At 40.2% G+C, this 20068-nt stretch overlaps 1 protein-coding gene and 1 long non-coding RNA gene across 2 annotated transcripts; one reads left to right on the plus strand and one right to left on the minus strand.

The window, feature by feature from the left end:
• Positions 1-4056: 4056 nt before the first annotated feature.
• LOC130162892 (uncharacterized) lies at positions 4057-16582 on the minus strand. Its single transcript, XR_008826319.1, has 4 exons — positions 16308-16582; positions 16123-16206; positions 10823-10916; positions 4057-5164 (listed from the first exon to the last, which is right to left on the minus strand). It is a non-coding gene; the product is annotated as an uncharacterized LOC130162892 (long non-coding RNA).
• On the plus strand, positions 12136-15304 carry lsm6 (LSM6 homolog, U6 small nuclear RNA and mRNA degradation associated). The gene is made up of 4 exons (XM_056366745.1): positions 12136-12187; positions 12630-12735; positions 12813-12926; positions 15127-15304. Exons 1-4 carry the CDS (start codon positions 12152-12154, stop codon positions 15159-15161), a joined length of 291 nt encoding a protein of 96 aa, XP_056222720.1. The 5' UTR covers positions 12136-12151; the 3' UTR covers positions 15162-15304.
• Positions 16583-20068: the final 3486 nt, after the last annotated feature.

Consider the following 20068-nt stretch of genomic DNA (forward strand, 5'->3'; position numbering starts at 1 on the left):
ATGGACTGTCCGTGGACAGATGCTCTGACTAGAGAGTGGATGAGCTGTGGCAAGAAAAAGGTTAAAATCCTTTAGCTTTCTGTGTTTTGCAGATTGTGTGTTTTTGTACAGCACAACATATGCATATGGCAAGACCTCTATTGACTTCTTGAACTACATCAGGGAAAAAGTTCTCAATTAAAGCATTCATATCTGCTTATTCATTCCTTGGGATATACTATAGTTTTTAACTCTGAGAGAGTTATACCTTTCAGAGTATGTCCTACATATACAGTGCATGTTTGTGATTTTAAAAGACACAAAAGGTAACTTGAAGAGCATGGATAGACAGTTACGGCTCACGTCAGTTATCATGTCTATAAAATGCAATGCAGTGCAAACAGTTCTTTTATAATTCCACTAAATCAGTGTAATGCGGCAGTTCTGGTTTGTACAGCTTGATGAAATTACAGATAAATGTCTTTGTTCTGTAGGTTTCTGGGTTTGTTAGGAAGATGTTTATACTTACAAAGTTTGAGTTAACAACCCCAGTGCAGCTGGAATTCTCCTTTAAGCTTTTTTTATGCTGGATGGTTTCATCAGTGTTAAATCTTCCTCTGTGTATTCACCCTTTGCTTTTTACACCACATCAGTGGTAATTAATGACAGAAAACCTAATGTAACATCAAACTCAATTTAACTGGCTGCCTTATTCCAGACATAAATCATCAGAAATTTAAACTTCTAGGCTACATCCCCTACCATGATTGCCCCTAAACAAGTACAGTAACAGCAAATTAGTTATACTAGACTAGTAGTGTTTCTCTTGGTGGTGTTTTTATTCCCCATTGAGTTTGATCACCATGGGGAGGTCACAGACTGTTCCCTGACCCCGACAATGCCAGGCAGCTGAGGTAATGCTGGCAACAGGACAGTCTGCTGATAGTAGCCATGGCAACATTGACATGACCTCACTCAGGGTTGAACCTAAAGGTCATTCCTCATTGCTCCAGGGATGAGTTCTCCAGCTATATTACAAGCAACAGCTCTCAAATTTCCCGGGTAGAACACACACTATACACGCACATACGCTAATGCCCTGAATAGCCTTTAAATAACGCCACAATAAGAGCTGTGCGTTTATGACTGTTTCTCTAACTAAGTGAAGAAGTAGAATACTGTATACTCAAGGTCAATTAGAATTGTTTTGTTTCACTTCCCAATAACTGGTGCAGGATCCCTGCTTTGAAAACAGCTCATATTGTCAGTCGGCATTATTACTACTTATTAAAATGGTTCCCTATAGTGGCACAACAGTTAGTGGGGGCTAAATGAGTTTCAGGTGCTTCAGTGGAGACTGGAGCAGACTGGAGAGAAATGAGCTAACTTGCTTACGTGCCTTGGGGGCAAACTGAACATCCTCCAGTTTCTCCTCCTTTTCTCTGTCTCTTTTTCTCCTTCCTCCTCTATCCTCTCAGGCCCTGTCCTGTGCGGGCTAGGCTGGTTGGGCTAATGTTAGGCTCGGCCAGTCAGATGTTGCCCTGGGGTAAACAGAAACATCTGTCCCCTGCCCAGCCGTGACTGTCGCTGAGTGATAAATCCTGGGGTGGCTTGTGCCAGCGCTGTCCGGCGTGCCACCTGTCCCCCTCCTACACAATATCCCCAACCCAACCCCTACACGTACACACACACACTTCACCCTATTTGCACCCGTCCGCCTTCATCCTGACAGTGTGACAGAAGCAGGTGGTTCACTCCCTTTTTGCCCTCTGGCCTTCTATGCTCTCGTCCTCGGTTGGCACATTTATGCAGGGAGCGGGAAGGGTTGTCGCCTCTAGCAAATACCAATGGAGAGATCCCTGTACCAGGTTATTCAGCGATGGTCCTAGGGAACTCAAAAGCTTATAGCAGTCGTTTCCTTTAATCAGGCATAAAGTCTGCAGATCAGATAAACTAAGTTTCGCAAAGGTCAACAAAATGCCCAGTGAAAAAAAAAACATCAGAAAGAGTAGGAGATTTTAGAGTATGTGACTAAAATGACAATAGCTTTGACTTATTTAAGGATTTCCCTGACCCTCTAGTAAATTCAGCTGTCAGAGAAAAGCATGCACACACACTTATTCACTCATTCTTTCTTTCGGTCTTACTCTCCTGCTACTGCTTCCTGTCTCTGCTCTACTACTTTTACTAGTGTGACAGAGGCAGGTGGCCAACTTCCTGCCCTCTGACCTTCAACAGTTTCCCTGCAGTAAGGAGACAGTGCAAACACACACACACAACGACCCACACACACACACACACACAGAGGAGGAGCCTAGGTTGCCCTGGGTGAACTGGGGCAGAGGTCTTGCAAAAGGCCCTGGAGGGAAGTGAAGGTCCTTAGACTCGGGGACAAGAGTTATTTTAGCTTGCAGTGCCAAACCTGACAGGCTGAATGATCATCCCAGCAGTGCCAACACCTCAGTGAATATGCACATCAGAAAGAAAGAGCCATGCACACTATAAAACACAGCCCTGTCTGACTAAAAACTGAAGGGAATCAGTGAGCTGATCATTGACACACCCCTTCCAAACACAGTTCTGAAAACAGTGTGCTCTTTTATCATTTCAAGTAGTTTGCATACTGCATTACAGAACATTTTTCATAAAATGTCACAAAGCACTAGGACAGTAACACTGCCACCTGCCTTTAAATCACTTTTTTATTCCCACAAGTTGGGCGAGCAAAAATAATTACAAAAAGTATTATGAACGGCTATTCAGTTGTCTACCTCTCTGCCCTTGGTTGCTTGACTATCTTTTTCCTTTACAATATGTTTGAATTCATCAAGCATAAGGCCAGAGATAAATTCTTTTTACCATTTAAAATAATATCAGCTGCTGAAAGAGCACTTCAACACTTGAATCTGTTTTAATTTGAGCTGTACTTTGGGCTTGTGTATGTCTGTGTGTATGATTTGCATGTTTGTTTTATGCCTTTGTGTGTGTGCAAGAGGACCCCTGCTGATTAATGTCACTTCATATTGTAATGGAGCGTGCTGAACATGTTCTGATATCTGTAATGTGTTACCAGTCGCAGCTTGATTTTATTGCCATGGTCTAATAGGATATTGCCACTATCACAATTTGGATTAACTTCCATATCACTGCTGTTAAACCAAGTGAGGTTTGTATGTGTGTGTGCACACAAATGACAGAGAAGTGGGGATGTCTATCAGGGTGGGCTGCTCTGGTCGATTAATTTCACATTCAGCACCTCTTTCATAATGCATCTCTTCTATTTGGCACCACAATAGTTTTCATTATGAGCAGTTACAGCTGCTGTTTTTCCTCTCATTGATGCTGTGTTGAGGGGAAAAGCATTATTGACCCTGTGTAAAATAAGACTCTGCTGTCTGTGTTTTTTAAGGAGGATACTGCACTGGCAAATGCTTTTGCTCTCTGACCGGTCTTATATGATTGGCTTGCCTCTGACGTGCAGACACCAAAACACACACATACACTCACACACACACACACACACAGGTATAACGAACCCACATAAAGAGGTTTGACATGCTTTTGTATGAACATTTTTTTGTCAGCAGGGAGCAGGGAACTGTACTCGTATACAGAGGAGGCTGCCCTTGCTCTGTGAGTCCTTTGTCTCCCTACATCCCCAAGCTCCACCTCTCTCTCAGCCAGCCCTCCAATGGGAGAGCCTTCAGGTGTTGACCTTATCGGGTGGAGGTCAAAGCCAGGTCAGGGATCTGTTGCTAGGCTACCATCAGATAAGTGGCTAGGGTAGGCAGCAGTGGGTATCTCTGTCATTCAGGGCTTGTCATGTAATCTTGTTCATTTGCAGACAATTGTCTGGACGTCAGAAAGGCTATCTGGCCCATACTGTTGTAATGAAACACATTAAAATATTAAAACCAGCCATGCTGAGAATTGGCAGCTCCACTTGGCACATGCCTTTTTTTTACAGTCATGCCAACTGTCACGCAGTAACATGAACCCCTTAAATACGCTTGTGTGATTGGCTGTGTAGAAACTTCAGAGTTGTAGAGGAAAGGGTTGTATTCATTTGGGTTTTTATTTTGTCCTGAATCATTTGATAGTTTCTGATTTACAAAATAAAGATATTTTAATATGCCCAGATAACCACACTGTGATTCAACAGACATGCATAGTCATAATCTAACTGTACAGCAATGTAACAGGAGGATAATATCATCTGTGTCTATGTGCATTTTTCTAAGTCATTACTGCATTATATGATATAAAGATAAACTTAATTCCGATTTCTATACGCGATACAGTTGTGTAAGCTATTAACATAATGTTAACAGTAACATTAACAAAATTTTGTGGTAAACAGTAAATCATTTATAAATCAATGATTGCAACATGATATCTTGATGGGGAAAGAACAATCTATGCTCCTGTTCATCTTTGTATACATGTATGTATTTTTCCTGCAAATACTGTACATAAATAAATGGACGAATTCATTCATGGCTCATGACTCATTTAGGGGTACAGGTGGGAAGGCATCTTGTTGTTTGCTAACCTACAACCTTTAAATAGAGTACAAAGAGTGCTACAGCAGTCTGAAGACGGAGGGAGGGAGGGAGGCAGGGAGGGAATGAGTGAGAAAGAAAAAAAGAGAGATAGTTGTTGCATCTTCACACAAACATGGTCTGTTCTCCCACTCTGCCATTCCACCACCTGGACCGAGCTATGTGGGAGACTGCGCCACACAGTGAAGAACGACACCAAACAGCACAATTTCTGTTCACACTGTGGGTCATATGGAGGAAGACAGGTTGACACAGCATCTGTGTCATATCACAGCTTCCTCTTTGGTGACACCTGCATTTTGTCAATGTCATCCACTCAGCCGTTTAGGTTAACCGCCAGGTCTAGGAGGAAGTGGCCTTCGGAGGCCGTGTGAGGAGCAAGACCTCAGACAGTTAGACATAAAGAGACCTAGATAAGGCACGTGGCAATTTATCCATGCCAGTCCTTGTACTGTAGCTCCAACATGGGATCTCGTCTGTTAGATTGGCGCATTGTGAAAAGAGGTTCTCAGTGTCTGGGCGCTTGCCAGCTGACATTCCATGGAGACAAATTGAGAGAGAGGCTCCGGCAGATTTATCGGGCCATTGGCTCGCCTCAGGAATTCTCTTGTAACATGGCACTCCTGTGAAAGGGATAAAGAAATTAGTGTAAAACAGCCCCCCACACCCCCTCTCTCACAGCACCCGTTTAGATATCTAGTGCTAGCTTGCAACCCCCCTCTAACACACCCATACACACTTCCTTTTTTTAATATAAATGTGGATGGATACAAGATGGATGGGTCTGAGCTTCAGTCCTCTTATTTCTATGAATATTCAAGAGGGTGGGCAAGAGAACGTTGCTGTATTCTGGCTGTTGAGTCACAGGTCCTCCGTGGCAGGAAGCACTGCTGGTCAAATGACAGAAAGAGAGAGTGAGAGAGAGACATGGAGGGGAGAGAGAGATATGCGTGTGTGTGGGATTTGAAAGGAACTGCTCCTGGCTGTCTTGGATATTTATTCCTTTCTAAAGCAATGAGGTGTTTGGAGAAAGAGGCCAGCTATGTTCTTAATGCTACAGTGAGAACAGGGAGCATTCTTCCGCACTTGCCTTACTATGTTCTGTCAATGTGAGAGCATGTCCTCACCTCTGACCTGTTGTTGATCAATAGGGAAATTTGATTGACTCTTTCCAAACTGTCTGAAAAACAAGATTGTGAAAATACAGTAACCTTCTTTTTAAATATTCATATAACCATTCATCATATACATCATAAAATAATAAGGATTAATTATTAATTACTTGTATATGCATCAGTGTTGGAAAATTGCATCCTGCTTTTGCATACAATAGAGCCCTAATGCCATCCCCCATATCATCTGTCAGCATCTAGAGGTTATCTGCCAAGTTGATGAACAGAGAGATTGGCTATGAAACACAAGGTGTGACAGTATGGCAATATGTTATAGTATGCAGGCAGAGCTCATCAGGAAAGAGAGGACGAGCGGCTTTGTTCCAAATGTCACGATGCATATTTATGGGCACACTGGAGTGGCTCCTTGTATAAGCACCATTCACCATCTATCAAGCAAAACCACTACAGTGTCTCTTTGACAACTTGGTAGGATAGTGTCGTGTGACAAAACTGTGTAATTTGCTCCTGGCTTGAGCCAAATTTTCTTGTGAAATTGACATCTAGACAATAAAGAATGTTGAGGTTAAGAAAGTGTAATTATTAGTTATGTGCACGTAATTATTTTCATGACAGGGTGTTTCTAGGGAAACCTATCCACACAAGCTTCTCATATTATTGTTAATAGTTTATTTTAGGGTATTGTACAATGCTCTTTTTTTCCCTTAAAGTGAGAAAAGGGAACACAGAATGTGGAGATTTCAGATTGAGATATTAAAGGGAAGTGGTAGAGGATAAGGTGGCATGGGAGGGTGTCAGACAGAAAGACAGACAGACAGCCAGATACAGGCAGAGCCCTCAGCATAAGCTCCACTGAACTCTCTTTCCACTAAGGAGGATCTCAGGAGAGTTGTGTGCTGGCTGGGTGCGCCTGGGCCATTCAGCACAGGATGGGCAGTCTGACTGTCTGTCTGCAGTGCATCTCCTTAGGGAAAGAACATGGCTCCAGGGCTGTAGCTGATTTGAGATGGTCCCAGTACTAACCCCTGGGGGACACCAACCAGGCAGAATTGGTTCTCTGAACCTCTCTTTTCAGGCTTTTGCAAGCTGTGGAGAGACAGAACAAGAGGAGGGCTTTCATCTTGACTGTGAGCAGTTCAGTGGATTTCCTCTAAATTACAGGGAGTGATTACATCCCACCTCGTCTGAATCGCGCCACCCCCTTCTCTCAGCATGGGGGCCCCAGGCCAGCCAACCGCTGTCAACTGTCAGTGCTCACAACTGAGTCATTAAGTGGAAGTTTTCATTGGCACGGAAATAATAAGGAGCAAAACCCAAAGCACAGGGACACTCGTCGCGCTCCCCTTGTGGGTAATTCACCGCAGCTTATAAATTTTCATTCTTTATTGTTCAGTTACAGTTTATGACAAAGGGATTCAGAATGCATATATGGGTAATATAGTGGATGTGAAGACATGACCACCTGTTTTGGTAAGCACCTTTGCTGCTGCACAGTTAAATGAACAGAGGGCAGTCATGGAAAGAGTCACAAGAGCTTTGAACAAGTCAGCCATCTAAAACAACCCTCTGTGCTACAAAGGCAACAGATCCAAACATCAAGCCAGGCAGCTAAGGTTTCCTGGCCCCTTTTTGATGGAAGAAAGGTTTCCCATCACTTCCAAGCTATTACCTCCATACAGTTAGGGATTACATAGAAGCAAGACCGGGGATACTCTGTCTACCAATCTGTTTTTTTATTTGAAAACTCCCCCAAGCTTTCCATTATCTTCTCCATATCAAGCTTGACCTGAAGAGAAAACCTGGCTTCAGAAGGGTCAATGCAGTCTAGACTTTCTCCTCATCCTGCACTGCCAGCCCCCACCTCCACCCCCATCCTGCATATTGCTTTTGGATACAAGAGGGACGCACCCCCCACCTTCTTATTCCCATTCACCTTGAGCCCTTACCTCCTTTGGTCCAGTCCCCCATTTCCCACCTACAATAGCATCTCCCGTCACCATAATCTTTCTATTTCACTAGCCCGCCCCTTGGGGTTAAGGGGACTGGAGATGGAGACGGGATTTGTCTCTCAATTGACAGCACTGCTGTTGTGCTTTCTGGCTGACCACTCTTGTACTGGACGGTCAGAGCATTTTTGAGGGAGAGTCACTCACTGTTTGTCCAGACATCCATATGTTTTAGATGTTTTTTGAACGTATTTTGAGAAATGTGGCCTTATGGTGCTTACGTGTGGAAGAGCCACACTGAAATGAGATAAATACAATTACAAATATCTGATTGATGATATAGATCATTTGTGTGCAATAAAATAGATAGAATAACTACTGATTATAATGATGCTGGTAGTAATTAATAAAGCTATTGCTGCTGCTTCTACTATTTATCAAAACTATTACTTCTACTACTACTGCTAACAAAAATATAATTGATTATTATAGGAACTATAGGATTAATTTAGTTCAGTTCAACACTGACATAATATCACCTTTTATATAAGTTGATATGTTGTAACTTATTGGCAACAGTTACTTGTTTACACATCTAGCAGACAGAGAACATCCTTATTGTTTGTTTATCATATTTCTGGCCACCTGATGAATTTAAATCCAATAGTTGTAACTCTCCTTATATCTCTGTTTTGGTCTCCACCAACTCCCAAGGAAGATATTTGTCTCTTTAGCTATTAAATGCTCCTTTCTATTCACAAGCTAGTCACTAACTGTGAATGTCTGCTTCTTGGTGCTGGGCACTGTGTGTACAGTGAATTTTTTAGAATGTTTTTTTCCTGAAAACAGTTGCCTGCTGTAACTAGAAACAGCGCTGAAACACACTGAGATGCTCCATAGAGCTGAGGAGAACTGCAGAGTGGGATAATAGTTCTCTGTGGGTTTGTCAGTATGAGTGACGAGTGATAGTCATTTGATCCATTCTTAATATAAACACTTAAATAAGTAAAAACAATGAAAGTAAAACCTCACAAAAAAGAACAACATGACAAGCAATAAATAATATGTAACTAATATAAAATTAAAATAAATTAAGACAGAAAAAATACCTAAAGCAACAGGACACAAAACAGGAAAATCTGCTACCTAAAAATAACCTACATAAAAAAAATCAGCATGAGTTTTGAAAGTTTACTATTAAATAATATTTAAAATTGGTTTGAAACTAAAAGTAAAAACAAAGCCTACTAATGCTCAAGTATCTAACTGCTGTTACAGGGAATGCAAAGAAAGCTTGGCATTTTAGAGATCTACTCCTACACACTTTAATTCTAACTAATGTATAGGCAGCAGAATGAGTGGCCATCACTGACATGTAATCCATGGTAAAATGGGATGTCATGTTGACAATGATTTAAGACCACAGTGTCAATGTTTACAATTAACCCCCATTTCAGCTGAATTATTATCTGTGGTCAGTGAATTTTCTGCAGGTTACAAGCAAAACACACTTATCTCAGGGCCCCTGGATACCACGTCTGTGATCAGTCAGTTCACGCATATTTTCTTTTTGCCTGCCTAGTTACCAGCTGCATATTAGAGCTTCTACATCAAATGCCAGCGAGGATATGACCTTGGTCGTAAGTCTAAATTTCCTTTTAACCACAAACTTTTATGACTTTATTATCACATTATTATTACATTATTGATTTTATTGTATTACGCAATTAAATAATGGGTAGTTACATTTGGTGCAGTCGCGGACAGAGCTGCATAATTAGCATGCCGCATTTCAAATAGCAAAAAGACCCTTTCTATTACGACTAAGGCCATGTATTATGATAACAAAGGACAAATAAATGTAAGTGTACAGAGGTCATTTTTGAAGGCCACAGAGATAAACTGTTTTTTTTCTTTCCAAAAATTTCTTTCAAAGCAAGCAACAACGAAGGCAACAGGGGACAAAGGGAAAAAAAAATCTTCATTGAATATTCATTAACCGGTGCCTAGGTGTATACATGGCTCTTAACCACTCTTGTTTATGACTTAAGGACTTGTAGTACTGACCTTAGTTTAACACAGCAGCAGATACCAAATTAACCTCTAGCCTCCACAGGGCTAGCCATGCCCTGCTAACAAGCAACCTGTCTAGACACACAAGAAGTACTTTATGATTCCACCTCTCACAATCCCTCTTTCTCCCACTGTCTCTCTCCCTCTCTGTTTCTGTTAACACGTACTGGCACATCCTCCCTCCCTCTATCCTCTTCTATCTTTCACCTCACCATTTCATCCCTATTTCCCCCCTACATCATTTTTCATGTACCTCCCAAGCTGTGCAGTGTTTGGGTCATGCACCCAGCAACCAGAGTTTTATCAGATGGTAGACTTTCTCTTATCCTTCACAACACAGCACAGCGAAAGCGGAATAAAATAAAGAAAAAGATCTGAAACCTCCAGGCCGCTTAAATTCAGTCACACTATTAAAAAAAAAAAAAAAAATCATAATGTGTTTTAAAAATTATATTCATTTCAAAGCACACGTCCCTTTAAGAAATCTTATAAGACGATGTACATAATCTTAAATGTAATAAGGTCACATGGTATATGCAACACTGCTATAGCAGTATTATAATGATTTATGTTAAAGGAATTAAAGTAAGCAAACAATCCTATAAATGAGAATTATTAGGTATCTCTCAATTAAAGGTGGACTTCATAGTTGAGGAAATTAAAATGCAACGCAATTCAATGTTATTTATACTGTGGCCTATTTATATTTATTTATTTATTCTATTGTATTTAGTTATTTATATGTATTTATATAACAGTTATGCTGGTATTATCCATATCTTTCTTTTCTTTTCCCCTAAGAACAAGGTAGTGTTTTAGTTTAGTTTGAATGTTTTGTTTAAAAATGTCAGAAAATAGTGAAAAATGCTTGTTATAATTCCTCCTACGCAAAGTGATGTATTCATATTGTTTGTTTTATTCAACCAAGTGTCCGAACCCACTAAACATTCACTTTACTATCATAAATAATGAAGAAAAGCATCAAATCATCAAATCACATTTGAGAAGCTGGAACCAGCAAATATTTCGAATTCAAAGATTTATCAATCATCAAAACAGTTGCCGATTCATTTTCTGTCAATCAACTAATCGATGAATGGGCTAATAGTTGCAGCTCTACTGTACTTACAGTTTGGCTTAAGATCCAGACATTGCTCTCCTCCTTGTACATCTGGTGCCCAGCTACAAGTCCGCTGTCCAGCAGAAGCCAGTTTCCATCACGGCTGTGAAAGTTTGTACAGGTTCATGGAGGCTGTACTGTAAAAACTCAACATAGCACAGGAACGCAGGGACAAAATCCTCCCTTAGGTTATGTGACACATATGTAAATCTGTTAAAGTGAGTGCATTCCAGGAATTGCTTTGATGAAGGTAAAACAAGGTCTGGGAAAATTCAGTGTTAGTTTTTATCAACTCCCCACATAGATATTTTGTACCAAAGGTGTAAAATTGACATAGAGTTCATATGTCAGTTTAGTTACATTTAATTCAACTCTGTCACACCATAAGATCATAAATTATTTTCAAATGGGGATTAATGGGGATGAAAACAAAACATTTGTGTAAATAAGATTAACATAATTTCTAGTTTTATTCTGTGATTTTTTTTCCCTCAAGATAATGCTGTGTCAGTTTTTGCGTATTTGTACTTTATTTTGTTTTTTTGTTGTTGTTTTTAGTTGAAGTGACCTTTACTGCTTGTTTGAGGTTGTAATTTTGTATGTTTTTAAGTCTGATTTTAAACATCCAGAAGCTAAAAATATCTTGCTTTGGTCATGATCTCATTAGATGACTGGTTATATTAGGGAAAAATCTGAAATACAAAACACACACTTCAAAATGACCAAATACCAAGAGGAAAAGTCATACTAGAGTTTCATCAATCAACAATCAACAGAATGTAGATTACAGTGCATGTTTACTGTAATCTACATTCATCAAACACATCAAATAGACTGGTAGACATTTTCAGTGTAACTCTAAAATCATGATAAAATGGACAGTAGAACATAAAATGGATTTCATTCTCAACCTCATCCAAATCACACAGATGACACTCTGTCCTCCTCTGGGACTGAGTGGAAGCGTCCAGTTTGCACAGCCAGAGGCAGAACACCAGATCTTAACTTAGCACAAATAGATTGCTGGTCTCTGTTCTGCATAATATTTCTTCTGACTATTTTTCTGGTTAATTTTCAAATAGCAGATACATAAAATACAACAAACAGGACAAGGCAACCTATTTCTAAACATATCTACTGTTAACCAACTTTGCAGCAAGTCACATTATTGCCTTTGTATTTTAGAAGACTTGATAAGGATAAGGCTGACGATAATCTATATTTTCATTACTGTTGACAAATTTCATGAAAAGACCAAAAAAAAAAAAAAGTACCACAGCGCAGTTTACAATTCGGTCCCCGCGCGGCTTCCGTAGAGTACACGCCGCTCATTGGTCTATGTCAAATACAAAACGTTTGGAGAACGTCCACCGGGTAAGTGAAATGCGATTACACATGCAGCTACTGCAAATAACTACAAAAAAACTGAAATTTCCCTGTGCTGTTCGGTCAGCTTCGTCTCCACTAAACGTATATAAAGTACTTACAAGTATAATGATCCTCCCACATCCTTAAATACCAGCATATTCATTAAAGAGTTGGCAGTTAGCGGGTTAGCTAATTAGCTAGCGGCTAACGCTACCTAGCCACATAGTATTATTGTATATCACATTCGCGTTTGGTGAAATAGATAAATAACTACACACATTGCTCATCGCAAACAAAACCCCACCGTTTGATTAAACGAATGAACACCTTCAAGCAATTGTTATGTTGTTGGTATAATGCTCGTTTGCTTGTATGTTGCTAATGTAGCAAGTTGAAATAAACTGCGACTAAGACGTGAACATCTACTGGTCATTGTCAACCCTTTCAGATCACAGTCAAGATGAGTTTGAGAAAGCAGACCCCGAGTGACTTCCTGAAGCAGATCATTGGGAGACCTGTGGTCGTCAAACTAAACTCTGGTGTCGATTACAGAGGTAACGTCACAGCCTATCCAGTTGTTTACGCATCCTCATAAAAAACATGCATACACACACTCACTGTCTATCTGCAGGTGTCCTGGCCTGCCTGGATGGCTACATGAACATTGCCATTGAGCAGACAGAGGAGTATGTCAATGGGCAGCTCAAGAACAAGTATGGAGATGCTTTTCTAAGAGGAAACAATGGTAAGATGATCCAATTTATATTTATGTTTCACAGTACCAGTCAAGGTTTTGGAGACACTTATGGGACAGTGTGTCCAAACTTACATACTGTAAACTTTGGTTCTTCAAGATTTGAGGCAGTGGTGAACGTCAGAAATGCATGATTGTTTTCTTACTTTGTCATCTATGCACATGTATTATGATCACAGCACATGTGTTCACACAATGTAACATGTCTTATTTGAGCTTTATTCCTTTTCATAAGTAAGCAGTTTCTGAGCTTATGTGCAAAACAGACAAACAAAAAACTTATTTAGGACTTAATTAGGACTATAATGAGGTGTGTTTTTCTCAGTTTCAAATAGCGATACACCTCATATTTATGATTCCACTTTCTTCACTTATTCCCTCACATGAGCAGCTTATCCATTAGTGATGTAGATACTGTTAAAATCAATTACTACTCTAGTTATATTTTGACCAAATTATGACATAAACCAGTGCTCTGATTACCAAAATTGCCAAGCAGGTAATTTTAGAGTAACCTGCTTGGTGAAGTCTAAGGTCATACTCTCTCTGAGGAAAGTTTGTAGACATAAACATCCAATTTAGTGTATATCCAATGAAAATGGTGATAGTGCATTGGCTGAATATTCCCTGGTATTTTATTTTGTCTATGAACAATGTTGAACTAAAAGGAGCTGTTGTTTGACTATTTTTATTCTATTATTATGAGCACTTCCAAAAGGGTTGTTTATGGTGACGTCCCCTTTTAACTAAGTCTGCCATAGTTTATACATCAAGTTTCTAACATGCCTTTTTCACAGCAGATGTTTTGGCTTCATGGTGGAAAAAGCACAGTTGTCACTAATAATATTAGGTGTGAACATGTTGGTTTGGTTCTATTCAAATATCCCAGTAAACCATGACAGCGAGCCAGCATGCATATTACCAGGACCCTGAAACTTCAGCTGACATCCACACTATTGGTTCTATCAAATCTACCAAATTTGAAAAAAAATCTTATCCTGAATGGAAAATTAATTTTTTTAATCACCTTTTAAATATGAGTATGTCAATTTCAGTGTTATTGATGCATGTCCATCACCTCTGTGTAATGATCTTTTTGGCATAGAAAAGGTGCTGGTTCACAAAACATTTTGCGTAACAACCCAACAAACAAAATAGTTCTGTCACAGAAAGACCTGATGCACTAACATAGTTTTCTGATGTGGGTGCTCAAACATGTTTTTTGTCTGTTAACTGGCCTAATTTACATATTAAAAAAAGAAAGTCTGAACTGTCTCTTTAAATCCATGAAACAGGCCTTGCCCTGGAATATTGATAATGTGGGAAGCTCAAAGCAACCGACATTGGGAGGTCTCCTATATATTTTTTTTTTCTTGAACATTGGCCAGCTTATCCCTCTTTGATGAATTAATGATTTCACTACAGTCAGAACTTTTACTTTAAGAATCAAGTTCATATTTTAATCCATCCTTCTAGATTTTCCTGACTCCAGCCATGTATTGGATCTGTTGTATGAATCCCTCCTGAATATGAGTCATGCTGGCCAGCAGAGTGCTCATTGTGATAACAGGAACAAAAGCCATAGATAAAATAAAAACTAACAATCACTTAACCCAGCTGGTGCTTAATAAAGTCGACAGCCTTACACCTCTACCGAGAATCCCATAATAACTAACCAGTACAAAACATTTCAGCACTCTATGTATAGGAAGAGAAATGTGACTTTCACAATGAGATCTGCTTCAGTGGGTCAGGGTTTCCCCACAGAGAATTTATTTGGGGTCAGCCATGGGAAGTGGAAGGTGGGGTGACTACAGACAGCACTGAGCATCAAGTCAGCAGTAAAGAACATCAGTTTCACAACCAACTACCAGTTCCATATGGATTCACTACTGTAGCAGGCTTTTCAATAAATATGCATTTTCATATACATCTCCATAAAAAAACACGCATTTGACACCAAATTCCCTCCGCGTCTTATAACTTAGATTTTAGATCTTGATATTCTCAACCATTTGTTACTGAGATTACAATATGCTTTGCCCCTGGAAAGACATTTTCATTTGGTGCATGATCACAAGTTGACCATAAAACAAGAAATTATGTGTCAGGAAGTTTCAGAGTAGTTTCATTATGTTGCACTGTAAAACTGTAAATTTCAATACCTTTTCTTCTTTTCCTCTCTTCACAGTTCTGTACATCAGCACCCAGAAGAGGAAAGTTTAGTGAAGCTCCTTTTGTGTTTGTGTTTATTTGATGCGTCAGTGGACAATTGTCCTGTGTTTTTGGTTCTGTATAGCCTGAAGTCCTGAAGAATGTTTGTTTTTGTAAAAGTGGAATACATTAATAAATCCTGAGTTTTCATCTTTGTTTGATTTGGGTGTACATTATTTACACAAGGGAAACTATAGAAACTATTTTTTTCTGTTCTCAACTTTCTGAAACACACTATACAACACTATAATTCCAAAAAGCCTAATTCTGAAAAAGACTTTCATTCTTGTGAAGAGTTCACACTGTAATATCTTGTGATTTAATTCTTGAATGTCTATCAGGCTTCTTCAGTGCCAGTGGGACTGTAGCAGTGGGATAAAGGTGGACTTTTTTTCCTTGTTTCACTAAATCACTCAAAGTTTATCCCCGGAGCAGGCAAAGACGCCCAAATCTACCACTGTTTTACCACAAGGCTTCAAAAGGATTAGAACATATTATTGTAATTTGTTAGAACTAATGTACTAATTTTGTAATTGATCTTGATACGACTGGCCTGCAGAAACCCATTACTGAACAGCCCCTATAAAAATGTACTCATCATTACAAGTCATCTGATGATCAAATAAATAAAATAAAATGTTAATTCTAAATAAAACTTTGTTTGAGTAATAGTAGAGTTAGTAGAGCATATGACTGCATGATACATATGAAAGTAATGTGTTGCTTGTTTTAATGGTGCATTATGGACAGACTTATGCACAAAAATCTTTCACTTTGCTGGCCATTCAAATATCCATTACTGAATGACAAACCAAAGAGTATGACTGCAGGACTAATCTATAAATGGTGCCACCTGCAGGTTATGTCAGACTGCATTTACATGTAAACAGATCTATCAGATCAACTCCCACTGCCCTCTGCAGCAGTCCTCCATATTTTAGTGCTTTTGAATGTCTCAGAACACACAGCTTACCTTTTGTCATCTGTGACTGCACACAGGTGCTCTTTGTTCCTAAGTCAGGTTGGGATTGGCTCTGCCGTCTCCATTGACGTTGCCCTGTGAAAAGGAACACAGCAGCATATGCATGGAATTGGAAGTTTATTCCATTTTAGTGTGGCCTGTGATAATTTAGTAAATGAGTTCAAAAGTGGCATCACCTCATTACGCTAAGATAAGAACGCTATAAATATATGATTCATTAGGCTCTTAATGAGAAAGCTGTAGTGTGGAGGCAGTGGGGGGAATTCTTTTCCTTCCATGGGTGGATTTTTGAGAGCCTTGTTTTCCAACCTGTACATGCGCACTCTGGCCCCTGGAAAGAGACAAAAGGCTGCCAAGGTCAGGCCCGACTTGAGAATGAAGGACACGTTATTGATCAAACTCTGCCGAGCTGCAGCTATAGAGAGGGAATGTTGGGGGGGATTGAGCTGCAACACAGACAAACACACACACAGGCAGACATAGGCACTGAGTGATGTGTACACAGAAACGCATTGTACACAGTGCAACACACAAAGAATCATTATGGCACCTAGTGAGGGTTAGTACAGGCAAATATTTACCCACTGGAATCATAACTGAGCCGCTGGCTGTGTGGCCTCGCAGGGAACCCAATTAATACCATTCACACAAATGACCTAGTGGCAGACATCATGGTATTGAACCATGTACTTTTTAAAAAAAAAACGCTGAACTGATGTAGCCACTTTTTCATTTTGCATGTCCATGTGCATGTCAACATCTGAGTATTGATTTTAGCCTCACCAACCCTTTCCCAAACCCAGATTTTTTTTTTTCTTTCGGATCATTGAAATAAGGAGGCTGATGAATGTGAAAAATCCAGCCTTTTTCCCCTGTTTGGCTTAGTTTGTGTAGGGCACTGGTCCCCACTTACCCCCATCAAAGCAGACTGGCTCAGGGTCTCGCAGAGGATGCTGCAGTGGCTCAGCGTTGATGTATGGAGGTGAGTGATGGAGGGGAGAGGACAAAGGAGGATAGGTGACAGCCTTGTTATGTAGAAGAAAAAGCAAGGGAAGACTTAAGTCTTACAGCACCACCAGCTGCCAGAGCGACAAAACTACAGTAGGAGACAACAGGAGCAAGGGAGGGAGGAGGGAAAGTGGAGAATGACTTTGACCCTGACTGATCACTGCAGCATGACTGTCTAGCCTTTTCACAAGGGATCAAAGGATGACAAGGACAACCTGAAAATCAGTGGGGTTTTTTTTGTTTTTTTTAAATGTTTGGCTGTACCATGTTCTCATTTGGAGGACATGTTTCTGTCTTCTATGCAAATGTATTCACTGTGTATCTTTTCATGTGAATGGTTTTGCCAGGGTTGATGGAGAGTCTACTACAAATCATTAATATTCAAGTTATCTCTTTCTCCCTTGTTGCAGTACAGAATTACCACATGGTAAATGAATTCATCATGTGCATGCACAAATAAAATAGTGTGGTAAATGCCCAGGGCTGGACAAAACATCACAAACATACTGCAATATAATGCAACACAAAACCACAAATTACAGCTTAAAAAATGTCCATTTGGTCATTTGGTAACCAACACCTCTCTGACTCAGGTTAAAAGTTAAACACAGATCATGTTTCTTGCATCACATTATACTGTCACTGTATCCTCTGCCTGTATGTACTGTCTTGATGTAAGTAACACATACTTGTTTTTGCATGTGTAAAGAAGTGTGTATTTGGATCTGTGCTGCACTGTCCTGTGTGAACTTGACCAGTTTTAACCTCTGCCTGACAGCCTGTCATGTGCTTAGGATGTAAATGATGGCAGTGACCTCCCACACTGTGTGTCCGCTCTCACATTCCACTGGCTGGGTCAGAGGTCCTGCTAGGTTAGCGCAGAATAAACAAACACCTTCGACACCGCGTAACAATGGCAGGCTAATGGTGAAAACAGCTGCTACTGATTAATAAACTGTACCCTGCCTGTTTGTCTAATAATCCATAAGTCAGTTAAGGCTAGAACCCTCATAATAAAGGGTGAAGTGTGTGTTACTGTGCATTGCTGACGTTTTTCAGAAGGCTCCCTGCTCTATTTTGTTGTCTTTCAGTAACCTAAATCCAAGTTCAAGTTTGATGGTTGTTTTGATCCTAATTGAGTATGAGGGCCTGTGCTGGCCTGTGCCGCTCTACAACCCTTAGGCTCTTTATTTAGCCCTGAGGACAGCCAACCTTGGCCAGAAATGTGACCCTTGACCTTCTTATCTGGAAGAAGCTATTCCCAGCATGGACAGGGGCTTCCGTGATTTATCTTGGCTCCAAATGGCAGCATGATGTAGATGGTAAGGTCAGGGGAGTGTAAGTAGGTACCCTTCAGGAGGCCAGAGAGCAGTACTGTTGCACTCGCGGAACATTTACTATGAGCGTGTTGCACAGGATCCAGGGCTGTGGACAGTAACAGACTTACACACACCAGGCAGGAAAACTCTTGCGTGGTACAATAACATGATCCACGTGAGTCCTTGAACCCTGACCCCAAAAGGCTCTCCAGCTGTCCCACAACAGCAGGTTCTATTTTGGAAACACATTCACTTGAAATCTTACTACATGTTAACCATATTGTATTACTGACCGTGACCTGACCCACTTACACCACAATTAGATGGATGGATGGGAATACAAAGCACATCACCGCTATTCTTCTCGACAAGGTAAAACTTGTTCTGTTGTTTGTATGTTTTGCGTCACTAGTCTGTCTTCATCGTCACCGCCTTTGTCAGCAAAAACAAGTGAGGCTTCAGGGTCGGGGTAAAGTGTGGCATCTTCAATCGATGTCTCTATTCTTTCTCTGAGGGTTTATTTAAGATTATTTCCTTCACATGTTTGATCTGGTGGAAAAAGCTCTAAGACACAAATGATTCTAACGGGCTATCACACACTTGAGACTGAGACTGAACTCAGACTCAAGTTTCAAAAATGAAGATTTGAGACTTGACTTGATGAGGATCATGCTACATGACTGAAATCTCCAGAACATCTACTAAATGGACCTTGAGGTGAGACTGTTTTGTCAATTGCACGTTCTGTTGTTAAAAAGGTGACATACTGTGGGTTTTGGAAAGACACGGCAGTGCTGGGCCGCCTCCGCATAGTCGAACAGATAAACTATTTAATTATTAGGTCTGTTAATTGAAAGGACGATGTCTCGACTTTGCAAAAGACTGTCTTTATACAGCTTTGAAAGGAAAAGGCTCAAATGTCATACCAATTGAATAGTTAGTATTTAGAGAACTAAAAGACTTGAAATGAAATTGCAGATCTACTTAATGTCCTAACATTCAATCCAAAATATATTTGACCTGAACTTTCCTCTTTGATACATGAAGGGATTATTTTGTTTCAGAGTAAACCCCAAACAAATCATATCTGAGGGGAAAAATCCTGTTGCAAACACTTTAAATAGTACATTCAAGAGTGAGGTCATCAGTGCTTGTGAGCAATAATTAGTGACTATGAGCGTTTTTGCTTCAGATTGGCTATTACTTGTCCTGTTTGTCAGCCAAGTCTCACTACTATGCACATGAGGTTTGCATGAAATACAAACTAGCCCTGCACTCAGGCAATTAGCCTCCATTACGCTGGCGTTCCGATTGCCAATTTGTCTGCCATGCAAGGTAATCCGGAGTGTTGCTGGCAAGCACCCAAAATGGTAATAATGGTATTGCAAGAGCCTTTTGTTGTTGTTTCCTCTCAGACTAACGGCCACAGGCGGCTGGTGTGTCAGTAGATGAAATGTTGAGGAAGTGGAAATGTTTGCACGGCAGTCAGGAGTCAAGACATGAACCTTTGCCCTCGAATGCTACAGTGCAAAAGCTTTTTAGTCTGGTCTAATTCTGTCCTGACTCTGTATCAGCTGGTGCTGCTGGATGTTCACAACACATCTGTTTAC

Source organism: Seriola aureovittata, chromosome 3 (assembly GCF_021018895.1).
Source record: "Seriola aureovittata isolate HTS-2021-v1 ecotype China chromosome 3, ASM2101889v1, whole genome shotgun sequence".
In the NCBI taxonomy this organism is placed as follows: domain Eukaryota; kingdom Metazoa; phylum Chordata; class Actinopteri; order Carangiformes; family Carangidae; genus Seriola; species Seriola aureovittata.

Excerpts from the sequence above, each read along its gene's own strand:
- lsm6 (XM_056366745.1), top strand. The coding sequence starts at position 12,152 with ATGTCAAATACAAAACGTTTGGAGAACGTCCACCGG. Across the intron at positions 12,188-12,629 it reads GTTTGGAGAACGTCCACCGG|ATCACAGTCAAGATGAGTTT; the intron begins GTAAGTGAAATG and ends CAACCCTTTCAG. Across the intron at positions 12,736-12,812 it reads CTCTGGTGTCGATTACAGAG|GTGTCCTGGCCTGCCTGGAT; the intron begins GTAACGTCACAG and ends GTCTATCTGCAG.